This window comes from Lontra canadensis, unplaced genomic scaffold (genome assembly GCF_010015895.1).
Source record: "Lontra canadensis isolate GAN:19392208 unplaced genomic scaffold, GSC_riverotter_1.0 scaffold30, whole genome shotgun sequence".
Lineage (NCBI taxonomy): Eukaryota > Metazoa > Chordata > Mammalia > Carnivora > Mustelidae > Lontra > Lontra canadensis.
The window spans coordinates 17013861-17035968 of record NW_022631024.1 but is presented as its reverse complement, the minus strand read 5'-3'; the positions used below and the strand labels follow the sequence as shown (position 1 = coordinate 17035968).

General features: G+C 56.4%; 1 protein-coding gene across 3 annotated transcripts in view; it reads right to left on the bottom strand.

Moving 5' to 3' along the window:
- Nucleotides 1-22108, bottom strand: part of NTNG2 (netrin G2) — a 65675-nt gene that overhangs the window by 30485 nt on the left and 13082 nt on the right. For all 3 annotated transcript variants that reach the window (XM_032866131.1, XM_032866132.1, XM_032866133.1), the window contains one exon: nt 4071-4714. In XM_032866131.1, the coding sequence (XP_032722022.1) occupies nt 4071-4714 (644 nt within the window). The remainder of the gene's footprint in view (nt 1-4070; nt 4715-22108) is intronic.

The following is a 22108-nucleotide window of genomic DNA, read 5'->3' as shown; positions in this document are numbered from 1 at the left end:
TGCTCCAAACTACGGGATCTGAGGCTCGTCGTGGTGGGTCTGGGGAATGCGTCATCTTAGAAAGCTCTCCTGTGGGGCGCCGGCCCAGTCTGGGCCTTGCTGTGCTGGCCACTTGGGGCGGAGGTGTGGGTTCTGTCTCTGCTCCAAGGACAGTAAAGGGATGATCAAGTGCCTCCCCACCCAGATGTCACCCTGGATCTGCTGCACAGTTAAACCCTGATGGGCTCCACACCTGAGCTTCCCGCGCGGGGAAGAGAAAAGAGCTCCCTGCCCCCTCTGGCCTTCCAGGAACGGGAATGAATAAGAGGTAGGACCCCCCCACCCCTTTCCCTCTATCCCAGACCCAGGGTGGACAGGATGGGCAAAGCTGTTTTGCCGGGGCCCGCAGGGAGGCCGGGAGGCAGGGAGGCCAGTGGGGGCAGAGGCCTCAAGGTGCTGAAGCCTCTCCCCTCATCCCTGCTCAGTACTTATTCCTCATTCCACAGGTCCCTGGGCTTTCTCCAGCTGCTTTGCTCCCCTCCCCCGCAGTGGCCTGGTGTCTCTGCCCCCTCCACCACCCAATCTGGGTCTCCCTTGAGAAATAGCTGACAACAATGGCAGGCTGGGAGCAACCACAGTACCAGAGACCTTTGATTTGGGAGGCGGGGTGGGGGGCGGTCAGTGAGATGGCCCTATATAGAGATGCACTTGAGCTTGGCCATGCCTGGGTTGGGTCTTGGCTGTCTGGTGTTTAGTTTAGCTCTGTGATCTCTTTATACTCCCTGACCTCAGCCTCTGCGTCTGAAAACAGGAGGTAGAGGGGAGTGCTGTCTCTATAGGGAAAGCTCTACAAGGTGGGGATCAGGTCTGGCTTGCTCAATGTCACATTCTTGGACTATGGGATCTTAGCAATTCAATAACCCACTGGGGAGTCAAATGACTATTAATTTAATAAGAAAATGCCCATGAAGACCTTAGCTCAGAGTTCAATGAGACTCAGTCAATGAGACTGTAGCAAATGCTCAATAAGTATCAGCTACTCTTGTTGGCAGGCTACAGGGGGAGGCACTCGGGCCGTGAGACTCAGGGATTCCTGGGACGGGTTCAGTCTGAGATCCCAGAACCCGAGAACCCCCAGGTCCCCTAGGTGCCTACTCAGAAACATCAAGGGCACCATCTGGGCAGTTCCTCCAACGCCTTTGTTGCCCCATCTTGTCTCCCTGGCCCTCTCTGGCTTCCTGGCCCTGCTGTGCTTTCCCACCCGGAATTTAAAAAGGAAAAGCAGAGGAAGTTGCAGCCATTTGCTGAACCATCTAACCAGACCTAATTAATCGATAAGCCAAGCTGCCCCTTTCCTGCCAACCAGCCGCCTGAAGAGTACTTACTTCAGTGAATTGATAGCCCTACTTTCGCCACCACCACGTCTGATCCCCGCCGCCCGCAGAGGCTGGGTGCCAAGGGGAGCTGGGAGCTGCTGAGCGGGGGCCGCCTTGCCATCCTGCCAGGGAGACGTGGTCTCCAGGTGCCCAGTCCTCAAGTTACAAGTGGGAAACTGAGGCCCAGATAGGGGCCCAGAGGGGTTAGGCTGGGACCTGCTCTCTGGCCCCAGATCGCCCAATGAGGTGGAAGGAGGGCCGTTGACCAGACTCCTGAAGATGGGGGTCCCCCTGCAGCAGCTAAAGGCAGATCAGAAAGGCGACCACACTCCCCAGAAGGTGTGGCGCTCTGGTCCCCACCACCATGTTGCTAAGCCCGCTGTGACTGCAGGTGGAGGAAGGGTCTTATAACAGCCACTGCATCCCCAGGGCAGGCAGAGGTCATGGAGAGGACCAGTGGCCTATAGCCTGGACACGGATCAGAGAGCTTCATCCTTGACCCCGAGCTTCCACAACAGTGGCCATTTGTCGGGTGATTTCCGGAACATTCCTGATTTAACATATCCTGCTCCAAGTGGGGGAGGGTTAGAAGTCACAGGTGTCAGAACCACAGGACCCCGCGTGTGCACCTGCCAGCCTTGACCCTGAACCACCTCATCAACCACTTGCCTTTGCCTTGGCCCCCCCGTTATACACACGCAGAATCCATAGGAAATAAAATGCAAACATGAGCTGAAAATGACAGCCCTACTCTATAGGCAGGACCATCGTGATTGGTCAGCAACACGCTCCCAGGCTTTGCCCCGAAGCCCTGATGCTCTTCCTGTGTCCAGACAGATTTCTTTCCAGTGCCTCCCCAAGATGTAGAAATTATGCACACGGGTGTATTATAAATTTTACAGAAAAGGGGTTATACCGGACACACCGTGCAACAAATCGCTTTTTCCTCTCATCAGCAATTCTATACTTGGGGTCTTGGGAGCCTGCTGTGGAAAGATGCCCCCAGTGTATGTTGTCCCAGCAGAGTTCTTGGTGGGACCCCTGCCCACATGGCGTAAGCCATGCTCCCAATCCTGATTAAGCCCCACGTTAGCCTGTTTAACCGTCACCACCATCCCATGAGAAGGACATGGTTGTTATCATCCCCATTCTACAGACTGGGAAACTGGGCCACAGAAGGGTCCTTGTCCGGGGTCTCACAGCTAGTGGCTGGCAGTGTCGGGAATCCAGCCAGGCTGTCTGGCTCCAGAACCATGCTCCCACCCGGCACACCAGTGTCATCAGACTAGAGCACCCATCAGAATTCCCTGCACGGCTCAATAAAACAGATTGTTGGTCCTACCCCAGAGGTTAGGATGCAGTAGGTCTGGTGTGGGGCCTGAGAATGTACATTTCTAGTAAGTTTCCAAGTACCACTGAGGCTGCCTGTCCAAGAGTCAAACGAGGACAGTGTCACACAGGGCTGCCCCCTATCACTGAGCCCTCGCTGACCCAGGGATGAGGCTTTCCCAAGCCTCTCCTGAGTGCAGACCAGGGTGTTAGGGAGCTGGCTCAGGGGCAGAGCTCTTGTCGCTGCAGACCCGCACATTATCTGTTGAAGGAACAAATGACTCAGGTATCGTGCAGTCACTTAATCATCTGCCACCTTTCCCGGACATCAAAGGCTTTTTTTAATCTAGTTTTTTGCCTCCACCCAAAGTGGCCTGGAGATATATTCTTCTCCAAAGCTGTGAGTAAAGGATTAGCTCAGCAGGTGTGGGCTGTCCACACCCTGCATATGCCAAAGAGAAGTTTGGCCCTTTATCAGCCTCTGTGAGGTAATCTCTGAGAGGTTGGAATGTCTTGCCTGGTAAGAGTGTCTTTGTTTACCTGGGGCTTTGGGACACATTCGTTTGGTTGATGGTGATGATGTGATTTATGGCAGGGGGCCTCTAGGTCAAGGGATTGAAGATCAAGGTCAACCATACAGGCACTCAGCCATGCCTACACTGTGATCAATTCTCAACAAAACACCCGGGACACTAAGGCGTGGGCAAGCTTCCCTGGCTGGTGCTACGTCACACAAGTTATTATATATCATTGCTAGGAGGACTGACTACGGTCTGCACGATTACACTGGGAGAGAAAACCGGAAGCTTGCACTGGTGTCTCCAGGAGCCACCCACGTACCTTTTTGGGTTGCTGATTTTAATGTCTTCTCAGTGTGATAAACTGTAATTGAGAGTGTACTGTTTTGCTAGGTTCTGTCCTTCTAGAAAATCACTGAGCCTGAGGGCAGCCCTGAGGACCCCCAGACACAAGCATCAGTTCAATAAGAGGCTGGACAGTTACAGAGCATCTTCTGAGTGCCCAGGTTTCACCCAAGCCCTGCCCACACTGCCCAGCTCCACTGGTCTCTAGACCTTCCAGCTCTCCAGGCCCTCCAGAGGACATTATCAGCCATAATTCACCTCCCTCTATGGAAAAACCATGTGTCTTGTCTGTGCAGCCCTGGCCACCATAGGCAGCCCCTCTGATGTAACACCAGGTACCACCCCAGGTACCAGATAATGTCCCAGGAGCCCGGTAACATCCTGAGTATCAGCTGACATCCCAGGAACCAGGTAACATCCTGGGAAACAGGTACCACCCTGAGTACCAGCTAACATCCCCAGAGCCAGGCGACAGTCCAGTACCCAGGTAACGACCCAGAGCCCCCCAGCAGGTCTTCCTTACCTGCCAATGACCTCGATGTTGGAGATGGCATAGAAGTACTTGTAGAGGTTCTCCCGCTGCACGTAGGTGCCCCCCAGCGCCGGGCGCAGCAGCCGCATGCGCAGGTCCGTGAGGGTGAAGAACTCCTTGAGGCCCTTGGCGCTCTCCAGCCGCGTGTAGAGGTTGCCCATGTTGCGCAGGTCGGGGCCGGCGAAGATGGCCAGGCGGTCCCGCACCTCGAAGCGCACGTGCTTCTCCTTCTTGGAGCCGGCCCAGCGCGAGTACTCCTCGGTGCACAGCACGCGGTGGGCGCCCGTGGATGACAGGTCGCGGGCGCGGCGCGCCACCATGCCGAAGGCCTCCATGCAGTCCTCGGCGTAGAACTGGTAGGGCTGCCACGTGCGCCCGTTGTCCAGGGACTTCTCCAGGACCATGACTGTGGGCCGGCCGTACTCGAAGGTCACCACCACGTCGTCGGTCAGCTCCACGCTCTTGTTCCATGAGAGGGTGATGTTGGCTTCCAGCGGGCTGGGGTAGCGGCTCCACGTGACGCTCTGCCAGTACGTGGCCAGGCCCTCATCCTCCCTGTCGAACATGAGCCGGGGCGGGTGGGCCAGGTCGGGGTTGGAGGCGTCGCACTCGTTGCTGCACAGGTATGGGTTCTCCTGCGGGAGGAGGAGATGGGAGGGGTTGGCAATGACCGCGGGGCGGGGGGGGGGGGCGGGGGGGACAGGGGCGGGGCCGGGGAGCCTCCAACCCACCCGGTCCCCACTGCGCACTGCCAGGGCGCCTGACCCCACGAGGCAGAGCCTGTGGTCTGGGGTCCGGGCACCAGGAGCCTCTCCTGGGCTGGTGATCTGTCCCCATATCCCACTCCCGAGGCCCCTGTGGCTCCTAAAGTCCCGCCTGTTTAATGCAACTCTTTAGTCCGTCCTTCCACGGGACCTGCAGGCCCTGCTCTCAGCCCCCACCCCCCCCCCCCCCCCCCCCCCCCCCCCCCTCGCGTGCCCCCCCCCCGGCTCCCCCCCCCCCCCCCCCCCCCCCCCCCCCCCCCAGCCCGGCTGGCTTGGCCCCCGGAGCACTGCTACCCTCCGCACCCCGCTTCCCTGCGCTCCGGAGCCTTCACCCATGGTACTCCCTCTCCTCCAAGGACCCTTCCCGTCTGTCTGCCTTGAAAATTCCTACTCACGTTCTTAACTCTTCAAACATCTACACCAAGACACCTTCCTGACCCTTAAAACAGCGGCATGAGAGCGACAGGCATGGCGGTGGGAGAGGAAGTCAAAGTCCCGGCAAATATTGGAGCGCCAGGCACGCGAGGCCAGCTGCAGACCTCGTCGTCTCATTTCTCCCGTTTGCTGTCTCACCCCCAACAAAGAACGTGATGATTAGCTCCACGCTCTGGATGAAGGAACCCGCGCTCGGGAAGGTGGGGGGCCCTGACCCAAGGCACCCACCAGGTGCTGGGAGCCACACCTGGGCCGCTCTGCGGCAGAGCATGGCAGTCAGGCCCGCCTCTGCCTCGCGGCCGGTGTGCCCGCCTCATGCGCAGTCGGGGGGCCCCGGGAGGACACTGAACGCCTATAGGGTCCTCTCAAGGGGGCAAATCATTTCCGGGGCCTTGGCACAGGCCCGGCAGGCTCAGGGGTGGACGCTGGCTGCGGGACACGGGGCACTGCCCACACTTGCTCTCTCTCCTCCCGTCCTACCCCGAGAAGGCTGGCAGCCCCCCTCCTGGGCCCCGCGGGCACCCACCATGGCTCCCCTCCCTGACGGTTCAGATCCATTTCCCAAGTCTGCCCACAGCGTGAACTCACCCGGAGGCCTGGAGACGTCACCTATGTAGGGACTGCCCGGGGCTGGAGGGGTGACTAGGAGGAGCACGGGGGGATTTCCGGGCAGTGAAGCAATTCTGTGTGACACATCATGGTGGAGGCAGGACGCCATGCATCGGTCCAAACCCACCGGCCCGATGACACTGAGAACGGCCCCTGATGGACCCAAGGGCTCTGGTTGACCTTAACTATGGGCGTCGCTCGTCAGCGGTGACAAACGTACCAAACCAGTGCAAATGTGAGTAGTAGGGGGGAGACAAGGGGAGCACTGGGAACTCCCACCACTGTAAGCCTAAAACTGCTCTAAAACAGGGTCTATTAATTTAAAAAAAACCAAAACTGTCATGAAGAACCACAGCGCCCAGACCACTCACATCGCTTTGTGATGAATATTTCACGTCTCTGGTTTGCTCAGAGACAAACAGCTTGGATCTGAGTTAAAGTCTCCCACTCCAAAATGAGCCCCTCGGCTCCCACGGGGGTGGGGGGTGGTCTCGTTGCCTCCCTGGGGGGCTGAGCTGAGGCCCGCACCGGCAACACCACGGCAGCCTCACCGCTGATGCCCTTTAATGGAGGACACACTCCCGGGCTGCCCAGGGGTCCTCGGTGGGCAGGCTGGCCCAGGGTTTTACTGAGGCAGGTTCCACAAAGCCCTCCTCGACCAAAATAGCTCTGTCCTTGGTCCCCTGTGGTGCCACCGTCCACCCCACCTGGCCCAGGCCTGCTGATTCTTAGGACCCGCAAACCTCAGGATGGAAGGGGTTTACCACCGAGTCCAAGGCCTCGTTCAGCAGATGGGGAAACTGCTGGAGGCCGGGGACGAGGCAGGACTGGCCCAGGCCTCCTTGACAGCGGGTGGTGTTTGAGGAGGAAACTTCCTGTCCCAGACAACCTCGGGGCTGTCCTGAAACGCTAGTGTCCTCACATGCTTCCCGGCAGGGAGAGGGGTCTAGCTTGTAGGTCCCAGCTTCCCTGAGTTCCAGAGGAGTGACCCTGCACTGTCGCCCCAAATGGGAAGGGGCTGAGAAGCCCCTGGGGTTGGCTCACTGGCCTGCAGAGGCCAGGCTTGGTGACTAAAGGAAGCAAGCCTGCCTGTGGGGTGGGGGACAGCGCCCGCCCCAGTCCCTTGGCCGACAGTGCTGAAGCACACCCAATCCGGAGGCAGAAAGGGCTCCGGTCATGGTCATGTCATTTGGGGTGGAGTTGCGCCAGAGATCTCGCATGGACACCGGGGGCGGGAGGATACAGTTTGCCCCTAGGTTGGCATCCTTGCCCACCATCCAGCAACCCCCCTCTTCTCACCCCCAGGTCCCCTTCCACTGCCCCCAGCACCTTGTTGGGGGCTGAATTGTGTCTCCCTAGACCTCAGGCTGTGGGAATGTGACTGGTTGGAGAGAGGGCCTGACAGAGGCCGTCAGGGTGGGTCCTGACCCAACACAACTGTAGTCCCTGGAAAGAGAGGAAATTGAGATCTGTAGAGGGACCCCAGAGGCGAGCGTTCACGGAGGAAAACCATGTGAAGAAGAGGAGGAGGGCGGCACCTGCCAGCCCCAGGGAGGCGCCTCTGAGTAAACCAGACCCGCCCTGGTCTTCAAGGGTCAGGCAGACTTTGATCTCAAATTCCAGCTGCCAGAGCCCCGAGCAAATAGATCTCTGACGTGTGCCTCACCTCGAAGCTGGGGCGAGGGGAAGGTCAGGGTGGGAGGACTGACATGTGAGTTTTTTATGATTTCCGCAGAACCTCTGTCTGGAGCGTTGCTCTCCAAGCCTGGTTTCGAGCCCACGGGTACCAGACATCAAGCTGCCTTGCCCACCCCAATAATTCCTATCCACCCAGCACCGAAGGCTGTGCCCTTTTTCTGGCTGCCTCAACCCTTCTTACCTCTGAGCTTATGTTCCTGCAGCCACTCTCCCTCCTCAGCATTTTCAGAGCCCTCCCCCATGCGCCTCCTCCAGGAAGCCCTCCTTGCCTGACTCCCAATTTAAACCCAGTTCACTTGTCATCCATCATGGGACGTCTGTGGTTATCTGGGACAACGTAGTAAATCCTCTGTATAGGGCTTGGACCTCAGTAGCCGCTCACTCAATTACAGTTATTACTGTCATCCCATTAATTAGTCATTAATATAATGACGATTGGATTAGTATTACTGTATCTCATGTTGAATGCTGATATTATTTCCGTCACGCCCGGACTGCTGTGAATCACCCCACACCTCCCCTTCCCCCAGTCCTTCTTCATCCCCCGTCCTAACTTCCCTCACCCTTCCCAGCCTCCTGGCAGTCCCCACCATGGGCCGTGGGATCACACACAGCTCCCGGCTGTGCTGGCCTGTCTGTCACCAGCAAGACTGACATGGCCAGCTCTGCCAGGGGACGGGGGTCCGGCCCGGCTGCCGACACCACGCTGCCATCACCTGCGGGGCCCGCTGGCCCCCCGCCCCCCGGGCCGGGAAGCAGATGGTCAGAAAGTAATGAATCAGCCTGTGTATTTACCAGCCCCGCGCCTGCTGCTGAGCGGGCTTAATCAACAGCGAGCACGATAAATAAATCCCCAGCCATCGCCAGCACAATTCTCTCCCTCTCCCTCCTATTTTTCTTCTCCCTTGCACCGCCCTCCCGCCTCAAGATCTTGGAATTCATTTAACCATTTCGGGGTGCGGGATGCGTCTCCTGTTCAAGGCACTGTCCCTGCTGAAACGGCATCTCTCCCCCAGCATCATTGCTCTCTCCCTGGCTTTCCTTCTGTTCTCCCCTAGCAAGAGTTCCCGAGGAGGAGCCTGGGGCTGGGAGCCCAGCTGACCCCCAACCCCCCACCCCCAGAGCTGTGCCTCAATCTGACAGCTCATGACGGCAGGTGGGAGGGAGGGGCCGGGCTGGAGGGCCTGTGGCTGCCCGCCTTCTTGGTCCACACATTTCCACCCATCTCCATGAGATCAGACTAACCATGAAACACAATCCAGACAACACCTGACTTAAAGCCAGAGAGAAAGTTAGGGGTGTTGGTGGCACCCCTAAACTTTTTAGGATGATACCAAAGCCAACATTTGATATTATTGAAAGCAGTAATTATTTTTTTTAGACAGTTCACAAATATTTCCCAAAAAGTAAATAAATTAAAATCATACCTGATTCCATCTTTGAAACTTTCTCCCCCCAAAATATGTAACACACCACATTTTCTATGCAAACTCTGTGGACTCATGGGGTCCCATCACCCCAGTGAGGAACCCCTGTTCTGGAGCAGTTAAGGAAACAGGCTTTGGGGTCTGAAAGTCCTAGGTTTTAATCTCAGCTCTATCCATTGAAGCTGTGTGACCTTGAGGAAGTTGCTTTACCTCTCTGAATATGTAGTCTCTCGTCCAACAGCATGGGATATAATGTGTATGAAATACCTAGAAAACCTCTCCAAATGGTAGCAATAATTATTCCAGAGCAGCTCCCAATACGCTAGCTCAGGGGCTCCCCCAGCAACCTTCAAAGGGAAGAAGGAAGGCGGAGGCCAACCAGCTCATTCACGGTAAAACCAGGACTTCACACCAGACACAGACTGCCTGGGGAGCTGCGGGCTCGAAAGTGGGTAATGACCATGACATTCAGCGAGTTCGAACCAGGTGCCAAGGCTGGACTAGGCACATCACAGCCATTCCGCATGGCATCTTCCCAGCAGCCCCTTGGGGTGGGGGGGGCAGGGCTGCAGAATTACCTCCTCTTCACAGACTGAGAATCCGAGTACCTGCCAGCCCCACGTCCCTTCCTCTGAACAGAGTGGGACTAGCCAAGGAGATCTTGGGGAAACTGAGCCCATCCTATCATGCCTTTCCTGTCTCTGCAGACACACCAAGGCAAGTCACCTGCAAGGTTAGGTGGTGGGGGTGACTGGGAGGGGTGAAGGCAGGGGTGCAGGGCAAGAGGAAGGCGGACAGCTGGGACAACAGTGCCAGGGAATGGGGTGGGAACAGACCCATGGAGACACTGAGCAGGAGTCACCTGGAAAGAACTCTTCTATGGAGAAACCATTTCATACCACCAATTTCAGACCTTTCAATGGTCTCTTGAATGCTTTTGCTCCTGCGCTATTTTCTGTGCAAAGGGTACAGCTGGGAGGCAGAGGCCAGGCTGTAAACAGTGCAGACAAGCTCCGGGCAAAAAAATATAATTGAGTGGGAAAGTTGACTATTAGCAGGGACGCTGGTAACCGAGCCCAGGGGAAGTCTGGCTGTTTGGACCTCGGGGCCCCTACCAAGGAGCCTGGGCAGGGGCGGCCACCGGAGTCGTAACCAAGTCTCGGGCAGAGGAATAAACAGCTCTGTGCGGACGAGCCTTGCATCCTAACCTGTGTCGAGATGAAATTTCAGTCGCCGGGCTCCGATGGGGCGGGTCTGGGGAATGTGGGCAGCAGCGTGCCAGAACGTGGTGGGAAGGGCCCTTGGATTTGTGGCGGGATGAGCAGGGACAGCCCTCCTCCAGGCTTTCCCCAGCCACGTACGAGCCTCTCTGCTTCCCAGAGTTGAGTCTCACTCCTGCTCTGCAGGGGAAGCGGCGTGAGGGCAGTGGCCTCATCGGCTTCCTTCCCCACGGCAGCCAAGGCCCTGGCACTCCTGGGGGCTCCTTGGGAGACCTTGGTGGAGTGGATGGACTCCAGGGGCGTGGGCAGGCTGACTGCTCGGGGCCCTTGTGAGAACGACAGCAGGTGCCACGTGGCAAGCACCTCGCGCGGTCCCAGCTCCCCAGCGACGGGTGGAGGGACGGCATCCCGGCCGTCACCAACCCTGCGGCTTGAGCACGAAAGCAGGGTCCACGCCCCGCCCATGCACTATCCTGGAAGATGGGCTCCTCCCGTTTACACTCTGTAAATGAGGAAAGGCTGAGCTATGTCTCAAGGTCACACTGCTTCCCAGTGGCCGAGGTGGGACCAGAAGCTGGGGAGTGGGGCTCAGGGGCAACTCAGGAAACTCTGCCCTTCACCCAGAAGGGAAGGACACACCGCCTCCAGACCTGGGCTGCTCCCTCGAGATTCGGGTTCCACCCGGAGGCAGACAGCCCATCGCTCTGCCACCCAGGCGTGTGGGCAGGCCCAGGGAACAGTTTAGCAGCTGACAGATTTTTTTGAACCTGTCTGCCGAGTTGCCAACTGAACCGTCTCGTGCTCAGCCCGTCAACCTCGGCACGGCTGGAGGCATCTGCCTGTGGGAGGCGGGAAGCGGCCAAGGGGAGCCCTAGGGAGGGGTGGCAGGGGACACCGAGGGGGAGGGATGCGGGGCAGGGGGCTCTGAGGGTCATCCAGGCACCGCCAACTCCCTCTTGCAGAACAGGACTCGGGGAAGAGCAAAGGTGGGGGAAGCCCACGGTAGCTGAGCTAGCCCCAGCCTCCACCTTGCATGATGCTTCTAGAACTCTGGGGGGACTCTTCCAGCCTGGGCAGGTGTGTAGGTCAATAACAAGTTCCCTGACCCATAGGGTCATGGAGCTGGGACACAGGAGACCGTTCTTAACCACCACATATGACCTTGGGTGGGGCCTTGCCTTATCCGTACCTCAGTTTCCCCATTCATGAAAGGATCGCGCTCTGACCCTGACCTCCCCAGTTCACGTTCCTCAGTCCCCCACACCCTTTGGCATCCCCACCTCTACTCCAGGGAGAAATCTGGGGTATCGGGGGAATTCTTCCTAACAAATTATTTCCTATTTATTGGTAAGAGAAGTTGCAGCAGGGATAAATTATTAACAAAGCGGAAACAAGATTCTGTTGGGAACAGATCCTAATTCTAGCTGCCCTGCCCGTCCCTAACCTCCCCCCACCACCGCAAGACTCCCCGGTGGTTCCACTGTCCCCTGTTCCTGCTCCTCTCCCTCTCTCCCTCCCTCTGCCTGCAGGGTTCTCTCCCCTTCCCTTTTGGCTTTCTGTTTGAGCCGAAGCCTGGACCTCAGCGAGGTCATCCCCCCACCCCCTCTCGTGAATCAGCGGAAACCACCAGAATGCTGTTTCAGGGCTGGAGCGGCATCTGGCCAGGGACGCTTCTCTTGTTGGGGTGGGGTTTGCTGCTGTTGGGTTTGGTTTCTTGTTAGAAGTGTTTCTTCCCAGCCCAGCCACTACCCTTTGGAAAGGCAGGGAGTCTGAACGAGGCGTCTTCCCCGGACTCATCCATCCTGGCAATGAGCATCCAGAGGTCATGGCGACAGCCACCCCCCTCCCCACACCGGGTCATGCCCAGACCTCGACTCTGAACCAGCCACAGTGGGCATCTCCTAATCAAGGAGCACGTTAGACCCCCCGAACCTGCCCTGCCCTCAGGTCTTCAGCTGCCCAGAGCACCTCTCCTCTGCCCCAGTTCCCCAAATTGTTTGGGAGGAAAGGGAGGACTTTCACTTCAGCCCCACCCACAGCTGACCTCCTTCCAGAACCTTCCATGACTGGGGCTGGACTCTAGGCTAGCAGGGACCAGGTCTTGCCCACCCTTGCTCTACACCCCCAATGACTATTAGCACGTAGTGGTATTTGCTAAACGTTCCTACCCCCGCAACTGGATCCCACGAGAGTGTACGTGAGGGGCACTTTCTCGCTTGTCTCACTCCATCTCATCCTTCTGGTGCGGCTCAGAGAGGGTAAGCGGCCTGCCCAGCGCTGCCCAGGGAGGACAGCGTGGTTAAGGGACTACTGAGAGATGGGGAGCGGCAGCGAGCCCAGACACCGGGTCCGCAGTCCCGTACCCGCCTCCGGCTTCCCCACCAGACACAGCCAGCAAGACCTTCTGCCGACCCGAGGGTGTCAGGCTGCCCTGGAGGACTGTCCAGCAGAGGGTCAGCTGGGAAGCCCCGGGCAGAGGGGCAGGGATGCAGATGCCGAATGCTGCTCTCCAGGATCGCAGACCCGGAAGGACCGATTTCCTCCCACAGCTGAACGGTCAGAGGGGACGGGCGACATCTTGTCAGGGCTCTGGTTGGCCAGACAAGAGTTCGTCTCTCTAGGAGCTTAAACTCTTGTAGTGGTCTCCCCCCTTATCCACAAGGGATACTTTCCAACCCCCCAGGGGATTCCTGAAAACCCAGATGGTACCAAGTCCTACATATACTGTTTTTTTCCTGTATGGACATGCCTATGGTAAGGTTAAATTTATAAATTAGATACCGTGAGAGGTTAACAACGATGACGGATAATAAAATAGAGCAATCATAACCAAATACTGGAGGAAAAGCTACATGAATGCAGCCTCCCTCCCCACACATACCTTCCTGGGCCGCGCTCTCCCCTCTTGTGACGTGAGAAGATAAAAAGTCTGGGTGATGCGATGAAGCGAGGGCAGGGACGTGGGCGTGGGGACGGGGCGTTAGGCTACTAGGGACCTTCTCACTACATGCCAGAAGGAGGATCACCTGCTTCCAGATCTTGGTTGACTGTGGGTAACTGACACCATGGAGAAGGTGGGGGTGGGGGACAGCTGTACTGTTTAAAAAAACATTAGAAAAAAAGGATACGTTCTGTTTTGCCTTGGGCGTGTGTGGATTCTTCCCGCAGCCAAATTTCTGGGATGTTTGGGGTGGGAGGTTCTATCCCGGCTGAAGAGAGCCTGGGCTGGTCTGTGTGGCCCCCCGCAAGGGCGACTTCTGCACCGCAGCCCCTCACCTGGCGGAAGGTGACCAGACCCGTGTAGGCGGCTGAGTCGGACAAGGAATGGCTCCCCGGCCGTTTGCATGCCCCCAGTGACCGCGGCTCATTACCACAAGAAGCAGAAAGGCCAGACTAGACGGCTTGCTCCCTAGAAAGTCTGGCAATCTCTTTGGCTCACACTGCACATAGTCTCTCTGTTCCAGGCCCCCTTTCTTTTACATGTTGGTCCTGTGTTCTCTGGTCATGCTGTAAACACTTTCTAATTGATCTGAAAAAGAACTGAGAGAAGCAGGATCCGCCCAAGCTCTCCTCCTCCCCCAGGCCAAGAGCTCAAAAACGCTTCCCCACCGGGGCCAGCAGGAAGGCTCAGCCGCTGGCCTCCTCCTGCTGCGCAGGGACACAACCTGCTCCGCCAAGGAGCGCCTGCCTGGGCGCTGCTGAGCTGCTCTCTGCTCCCCCTTCCTGCGCACCCCTCTCCCCACCCGTGCGGCCCGCCACCCAAAGAGCCGACACTTTCATTTAATCCCTCTTTAAAAAGTAAAGAAAAGTAAAGAAGGGGGAGATGGAGAGGATGAAAGAAAGAAGGAGAGAGAGAAAGGGAGAGAGAGAGAGACTGGGCAGGAGGGGGCAGGGTGCCGGGAGGAGAAAAGCCGCATCCAGAGAAGCCCAGTAAAGTGCATTATTGATTCAGGACTCAGAAAATGCTTAGAGAGTAGGAAAAGCGTCCTGCTCTTTAAAAGCTTGTGCAAAGCCTACGCCAGACACATGCAGCCTTCCCAAAGAGGGCCTGCTCTGCTGACATGAATATTTTATCACGGAGGAGAAAAAAATTGGCATGGAGGATTTAAACACTGGGGTGGGGGGTGGAGGGCAGGGTGTCGAGGGGCGCCCTCCTCCTCTCCGGGAGCAGACCTTGGCTTCCCCGCTGGAGAACAGAACAGTGGGGCCTGGTGGTCCCTCAAGAGGCCAGGGAACTGGGGGCGTGGCGGGGGCGGAACACCCACTGAAAGGGGCGGGTCCAAGAGGGGTGAGGTCGAAGCCCCTCCCCTAACTTCTGTCCGGCTGCCCCACCCCCCACAAGACGCCCTGTATAAGCCGCCAGGAACCCCAGAGGCTGCCCCTTCCCATAAAGTCCAAACCCAAACTGTCCCTGACCTTCCCCTGCCCCTCCCTGCCTTCGGTTTCCACACTGAGTATTGCTATTGGCGCCGGACATCGTGATCCTGATTTTTCCCGCAAAATTTCATTTCTTCTATCCATGACAATCCTGTGAGCTAAGGCACAACTCCGAATTCTGTTTTTCCGATGACGAACGGGGGTCAGGATAGCCAGGCAACGTGGCCAATGTCACTTCGGTGAGCAAAAGGCAGAACCGGGGTTAGAAGTTCCAAATCACGCGCTCGGTGGGAAGCCTAGCGCGCTGCCCCGCGTCTCCTTGCGGCGTCACTCCCTGGTTTAGGGGCGACCGAGGGGATTTTCGCACCACAGATGGCTCTACAAACTGTTTTATGGTCCTACTGAAGTCATTTTCTTGCCTCGTTAGTCCTCTGGGCTCTGCTTCCTTTCCTGATGCCCCCGCCCTACCCCTGGCTTTCAGCATGGGGCAGCCTGTCTGGAGCTCCTCCCCTCCAGCCCGAGGGGGTGACTGCTTGACTGTCCCTTCCTCAGGGCCTGCATACCTGGCCACTGCCCTCAACCCCCGCCGGCCCCCAGCCTGGAGATGAGCACTGTCTCTTCTCCTTAGCACCTTCTGGGGCTAATGTGTGCTCCTGGAAGGTGGAGCCTGGTACCTGTAAGGCGCTTAATTAAGGCTTGCAGAGTGACTCCCCCTCCTCGGCAGGTCCCTTGTCTGGGTCCTCCAGATGCCAGAGGAAGTCTCCAGAGTCCACACAGCACCCAGAGCGATGGGGATGGGTGGGGACAGCCGCGCCAACAGCTGCAAGCTGGGACCGGCAAGGGTTTCTCCCTCCTGGTCTCCAAGGAGTTAAGGAGCGGTAGGGCAGAGGAGAGAGGAAGGACTCCTGGGCCTGCTCCCCCAGGACCCAGCTGGGCACACCTCGACAGGTGCGCCACTCTGTGCAGGAACCGTTTGGTGAGGAGGGGAGTGGTAAGACAGAGCCAGCAAGATTTCATTCATCGACTTATTAACTTCTTCATCCACTATTTCGGAATGTTCGCTGTGTGCAAAGTCGTCGTGGGGAAGCAGCCATCAGACCTGGCTGCTATCAGAATTCCTGGAAGAGGAGGGTAGGCAAATATTCCCAGGCCCTAAGGCCAGAAATTCTGCTCTGGATTGAAAGCCAACCAGCCAACCCACCAACCCTGTCTGCAGGCACTGGGATGCCCGGCCAGATTTGGGAGCCTGGTGCAGCTGATACGAAGAAGGGGTCCGATTCTATGCCAGGAGCCCCACTTTCACCATCACCCCCATAGGTGAGGAGGGACCTGAGGCCCCCAGAGGCCAGGCACTGACTCAAGGTCGGGTAACCCAGGCACTTTGAGCTCTTACGAGAACAACTGAGCCCTCAGCGGTGACCCCAGAAAAGCCACCTGTGGCTTGGTCCCCACAAATGGCCCAGATGACAAGCCTGGATGGGAACCGGCTGGGATGGTCAGCAAGCCTTCCTCTGGAAGGTGGGATTTCCGGCGGGCCTGGAAGAAGGGCGGGCAAGGTGTGGACAGGTGGAGGAAGGTTTAGCTGGGCCGGGAGAGGAATGCTCTGCACCATGAGGCCAAGTGAAGGGCAGACCGGTTGTGCAGAATTTGCACAGGGAGAGATGCAGGGAGAAAAGAGTTAATGCGCTTGGCAGGGCAGGGGCTGGTGGGGAACGTGGGAGATAAGGGCAAAGGGGCAGCCTGGGGCCAGTATCCATCTTGACATTTAGCAGCTGCCGGAAGGCCGTGACTCTGGCTGGCCAGCCTTCCTCCAAGGAAGAGGGGTTAAGAACCTGGGAGCGAAAGGCTCGGGACATCCGAGGGGGAGGCTGGCATCCCACCGCCCCCCAAGGCCAGCGCAAGAATGGAGCGCCTGTGGCTCAGGCACAAGGATGGGTTCTAAGAACAAACTCTCTCCCCTTCTGCCCTTTGAATTTAACAGATGACAAGACATTTCAGGCTGGAAGGGATCCAGTGCCGTCCTAGGAAAGGCCGCACACTCAGCTGTGCCCGGGAACACCTGGGAACCTGACTGAGCCCTGGCACACAGGCCCGCCCCGGGGACCCTGCGGGGGGCTGGCGGGGCCCCTGCCTTCTCCACTCCCCAAGAGTCCCAGCTGCCCACCCGGGTTTAGAGCCTTCCAGAAAGTCACTGCAGGGGTGAGGAGCCGCTTTCCTGATGTGGAGATATGGCTTACGGTGGTTCTCAGGTTAGTCTCGCCTGGGGGCACCCCAGACCAGCGACATCACACCCTCAGGGTGGGTCCTGGCTCTCAGGCCGGATCAGCTGCCTAGGAAGTTCCAGTGTGCAGCCAAGGTTGGGGCCATTGGCCCCAGGACACCGCCATGGGACAATTCTCCATCTGGGAGTGGCCTCGGGCCCCCCTTCACCTCCTTCCTAACTCTGCCCTCTCCATGCCCATCCCCCACGCTGAGTGGCGGCCAGATATTTGGGGAACCCCGGTGGGAAGGGGCGGGCTGCCCATTCCAGGCCGACATGCCCGGTGGAAGGCGGTCGCCACGCTCCCCCTCCCCGCAGCTCCCTCGCCCCTCTATTTTTAGGTCCATTACTGTCCATTGTTGGGTGTATTTCTTTTCCCACTCCTTCCCCAGAAAAACAGCTCGGGTTCCTCCAGGCAAAACCATCTCGCCTTCCCAGAGCTGGTGCGTGGGAGCGCGCATGCTGCCAAACAGACATGATACAAGTGAATTATCAAGTAAGTGGATTAGCAGACTCCGCCATGTCTCAAAGGGCAGCGGGAGTGGGGCGGGTTGGGGGGTAACTGCCACCATCACTCACTCCTCCCCTGCCCTCCCTCCTCCAGCTGACAAGGACCATACGCTCACCCAGCGCAGAGGGCCACAGCACGCACGCGCGCACACAGATGACAACTAGTTCTATCCATCTGGAGCCTTCTAAGACACCCAGGGTGCCTCACAGCAGCTGTAGATGGCCCGGTTAGCAGCTAGGTGCTGGGGCCAGGCAGCCCAGGGTAGAGGGGCCAAGCTCCTCTATTTCAATGCTGTGTGACTTCGGGAAAGTGCCTTAACCTCTCTGAACCTTGGGTTCCTTGTATTCAAAATGGGTATGAATATAGGATCCACCATAAGACTTCTGTGAGGGTTGGATGAGCTGTTTAGGTTGAGTGCTTGGTATACAGTAGGCACTCAGTAAGTGTAAGCTGTTGCTCCTCTGAGGAGAAAGAGGTAAAATCAAGAAAACCCTCAGATAACAGGACCATTCAGTTACAAGAAGACAACATTGGTTTTCCTGAGTGTAGGGGCCCCCAGAGGGACCACAGGGGTCCACCGGTGGACTCAGGGTGGTCCGGGAAGCCCCATGAGTATTTGCAGCCATACACGTGTGCCCTGCAGGTAGGTGTGTGTGTGTGTGTGTGTGTGTGCACATGCGCACGCTGTTCCTGAATGAGCACCATGAATCCCCAAAGGCAGGAACCCCTGCTCTGGGGTTTTGCTGCTGAGGTGTGGCTTGGGCTCCAGCTTTGCTTGTCCCCTCTGGGTCCTCCTGCGTGTCTGGGACATTACTGGTTTTTTCCTTATCTCTCCCTCTCCTTTCCCCTCTCTGGTTTACTCTCCAAGTTTAAAAGTCCCAAAGGCTAGAAACAGAACCAGGGAATGCAGTAGGGTTCTGAGGGGAGCGTGCAGGCAGGAAATCTCCACCCCAAAACTTGCCTTGAGGTCACCCAGCTCCCGGAAGCTAGTCCAGTGGGGAGCCCAGAGCCCGCCCAGTGTCAGCCCCAGAGCTGCTGGTGAGGATTTTTGAAGATGCCTGTCTGGAGTGGGGACAGGGGCAGAGACAGTGTGCCCTTTGGCTGGCTGGCTTCTCTTTGTACTATCACCTGCCTTTGGCTATCTCTTGATTCCCAGAGGGAGGGGACACCCCAAGAAACCCAAGTAGGCACCACCATCCATGTGGGCTGGAGCAGAGGGAGGGAGCCTGAGGGTTACATGCAGGCTGCGTCTCCCCTTGGCCTCCTTTTCACCTTTGCCCAACAACAGACTCCGCTATGACCGGGGGTGGGGGGGATGTCCTGGTCGTGTTTCATTTCCTTTTATTTCCCTGGTCGACACTTGGAGTCAAGTGGATGAATGACACGGGCAAAAGGAGGGAACTGGAACGAGGAACGGAGGGGTCCAAATGGTCCCACAGCACCCTGGCAATGGCTGGGGGACAAGGATGCCAGATCGTTGTTGATGGTCCGAGTTCCCTTCCTTGGGGGGCTGGGGAGGGCAGCCCTAGAGCATCCCCGGGTTAGGTGTGGAGGGCAGATCAGATGTGCAAAATTTCTGCAGGGGAGATAGGTTGAATTTCTCTAATGGAGGTGACCCCTGCGCAGCCACACCTTGGGGTCCCGGGGCCCCTTCCTGTCCGCCTCTCACGGCCCTGCCCCAGCGTGAAACACCACAGCCCGTGGGCAGGCTGGGATGGGGGCCTTGGAGCTCCCCAGGACCCTGGAGAGCCAGCTCTGAGAACAGCCGTGTCACCAGGGGCTCACCCAAGGGGCCCAGAGAGCAATGTGTTAACCTTACGTCACATCTACACTGAAGGGTCAGCCCGGGCCCCCCCGCGGGCTGCAGGTGGCTTTCAGGCAGGCAGCCCACTCCCCCCACCAAATGCCGTCATGTGAGGTCAAATCCCAGGCACGAGTGCATAGACGGAAACGTGGTGTGGAACACCACATGTCCCCAGGGCTCCAGTCCACTCTTTCAGGAGAGCCTGGGACCTATAGCTGACCCTCTTGGGTGCGCCATCCCTCCCTAGGGGCCTAAGGAAGTCACTGCATCCTGTGGGGCCTCAGTTTCCCTCATGTAGGAAATGAGGGGAGCTGGAGTCAATAGTGGTTTCACATTGTGTTCACAGGAGTCCTAGGACTGCCTGGGGGTGGGGGGCTCAGGGCCTCACGTCGGGGGCAGAGGGTCACTGGCAGCCCAGTCCAAGGAGCCATCTTTCCCCTGAGCCATCAGTCCCACAGGCATGTGCTCCTAGGTATTTTGGTTCCTCTAATCTCTCAGACCCCTTCCAACCTGCATTCCCGACTTGAGATGCAGGATGATTAGCAGTGGCATTTATGTGTCGGAGGCGAAGTGAGACCCAGGCTCCGGTGCCCTGCTGAGTGGGTCCAGGAGGGGGCTGCTGTAGAAGCTAAGGAGGAGACACTCTGAGACTAGAAAGAAGTCACAGGCTGGGCACCCCTCCCGTTACCCTCCTCTGAGCATCGGAGCTAACATCCCAGCCTGGGAGCTTGGTGAGGAATAAAGGAGACACAGAGGAGGAAAGGAGGGAGGGAGAGAAAGGGAGGGGGAGGGCATGAGCCTTTGGGCTCCCCTTCCTCCGGCTTCGCCCCAGCATCACATTAAATGCCTGGGATCTGAGTTCAAGCCCAGACTCTCCACTTAGTGCTGGGGTCTCAGTCTCCTCATCTGTAAAATGGGGAAAGTAATTTTTATCCTGTAGGCTCTTTGGGAGGACCTGAGGATACACCACACACGGGATGCTCAGTGTTTCCTGGGAAATGATGGAGAGCCCAGATGCCAGCCCTCGCATGGATTGCCAATGTTGTCCACAAGGATGACAAGAACACGTAGTGGAGAAAGAACAGTCTTTCCATCACACCGTGCCGGGGGAACTAGCTATCCTCGTGCAAAAGAAGGACCCTGGAGGCTTATTGTACACCACAGATCCAGATTAACTCAAAATGGATCAAAGATCTAGACATGAGGGGGTGCCTGGGTGGCTCAGTGGGTTAAAGCCTCTGCCTTCAGCTCAGGTCATGATTCCAGGGTCCTGGGTTCGAGCCCCGCATCAGGCTCTCTGCTCAGCAGGGAGCCTGCTTCCCTTCCTCCCTCTGCCTCCCTCTCTGCCTACTTGTGATCTCTGACAAATAAATAAATCAATCTTAAAAAGAAAAGATCTAGACATGAGGGTAAAAACTATAGAAGTCTAAGAAGAACATATGGGGGTAAACACTTGTGACCTTGGACTTTGCAATGGTTTCTTTGGTACGACACCCAAAGCACAAGCAACAAAAGGAAAAAAATAGATCAATTAGATTTCACTAAAGTAAAAAAAAATATTGTGCATTAAAGGACACAATGAAGAGAGTGAAAAGGCTGACCGCCAGGTTGGGGAAATATTCGCAAATCTGACGTCTGATAAGGATCTAGCACCTAGCACACATCAAGGACATGTACAAAAAGACAATCTTGTGGAAAAATGGGCAAAAGACATGAATACACATTTCTCCATAGAAGATACACTAGTCAGTAAACCAGTCACTAGAGAAAGGCAAATCAGAACCGTATAAGATGCCACCTCACACCCACTAGGTTGGCCACAATAAAAAACAAAAACACGGGAGATACGCCGTGCTGGTGAGGGTGTGGAGAAATCGGAACCACGTCCCATGCCGGCGGGAATGGAAAGTGGTGTGGCCACTATGGACGACAGTTTGGTGGCTCCTCAAAAACTTAAATATGGAATTACCATATGACACAGCAATTCCACTCCCAGGTGTATGCCCCAGAGCAATGTCCACACAAAAAGTGCACACACAAGGACATAGCAGCATTATTCCTAACGGCCCCAAAGCAAAAGCAACCCAAATGTCCACTGACTGGGGCACAGAGGCAGAGATGTGGTCTAGCCATACGGTGGAATATTCCTCAGCCTTAAAAATGGAACAAAGTAGTGGCCCCTACCACCACATGACAAGCCTCGAGAATGTGATGCCAAGTGAAAGACGTCAGGCACAAAAAGGCACGTGTCGTATGATCCCATTTCCACAAAGGGTCCAGGAGAGGCAAACCCATGGAGACGGGAGGCTGACTCGTGGCCGCCAGGGGCTGGGGGGAGGGGGCCTGGGGAGTGACCGCTAGTGGAGATGGGATTCCCTTCTGGGGTAATGAAAAATGTCTCAAAACTACATAGAAGTGGTAGTCACACAACATTTCGAGTGTACTAAATGCTCTGAAACTGGATCCTTAAAAATAGTTAAAAAGGCAGATGTTATGGTCTGTACATGTTACTACAATAAAAAATGTTAATGGTTCATTTCACATAATGTGAATTTCACCTCAATTAGAAAAAATTTTTAATTTCTTTTAAAAACAGCACTGAAAGGAAAAAAAAACAACAAAAAACCTTTAACCATGTGCAGGGATAGATGTTAACTAAGTTTATCATGGTGGTCATTTTGTAATATCTATATATATCAAATTGTTACATTGTACACCTAAAACGAATACAGTGTTGTACACTAATTATATCTCAACCAAAAAAAAAAAAAAAGAATTTATAGAACCAGAAGGAATTATGTGATGTACCATTGTATTTTTAGTGCTCATCTTTATTTTTCTTTGTTTTGATTTTCATTTAGAAAACTACTATAATAAAAGAGTTTGAACTTGAAAAAAAGTCTAGCACTGGGCTCGGCACTCAG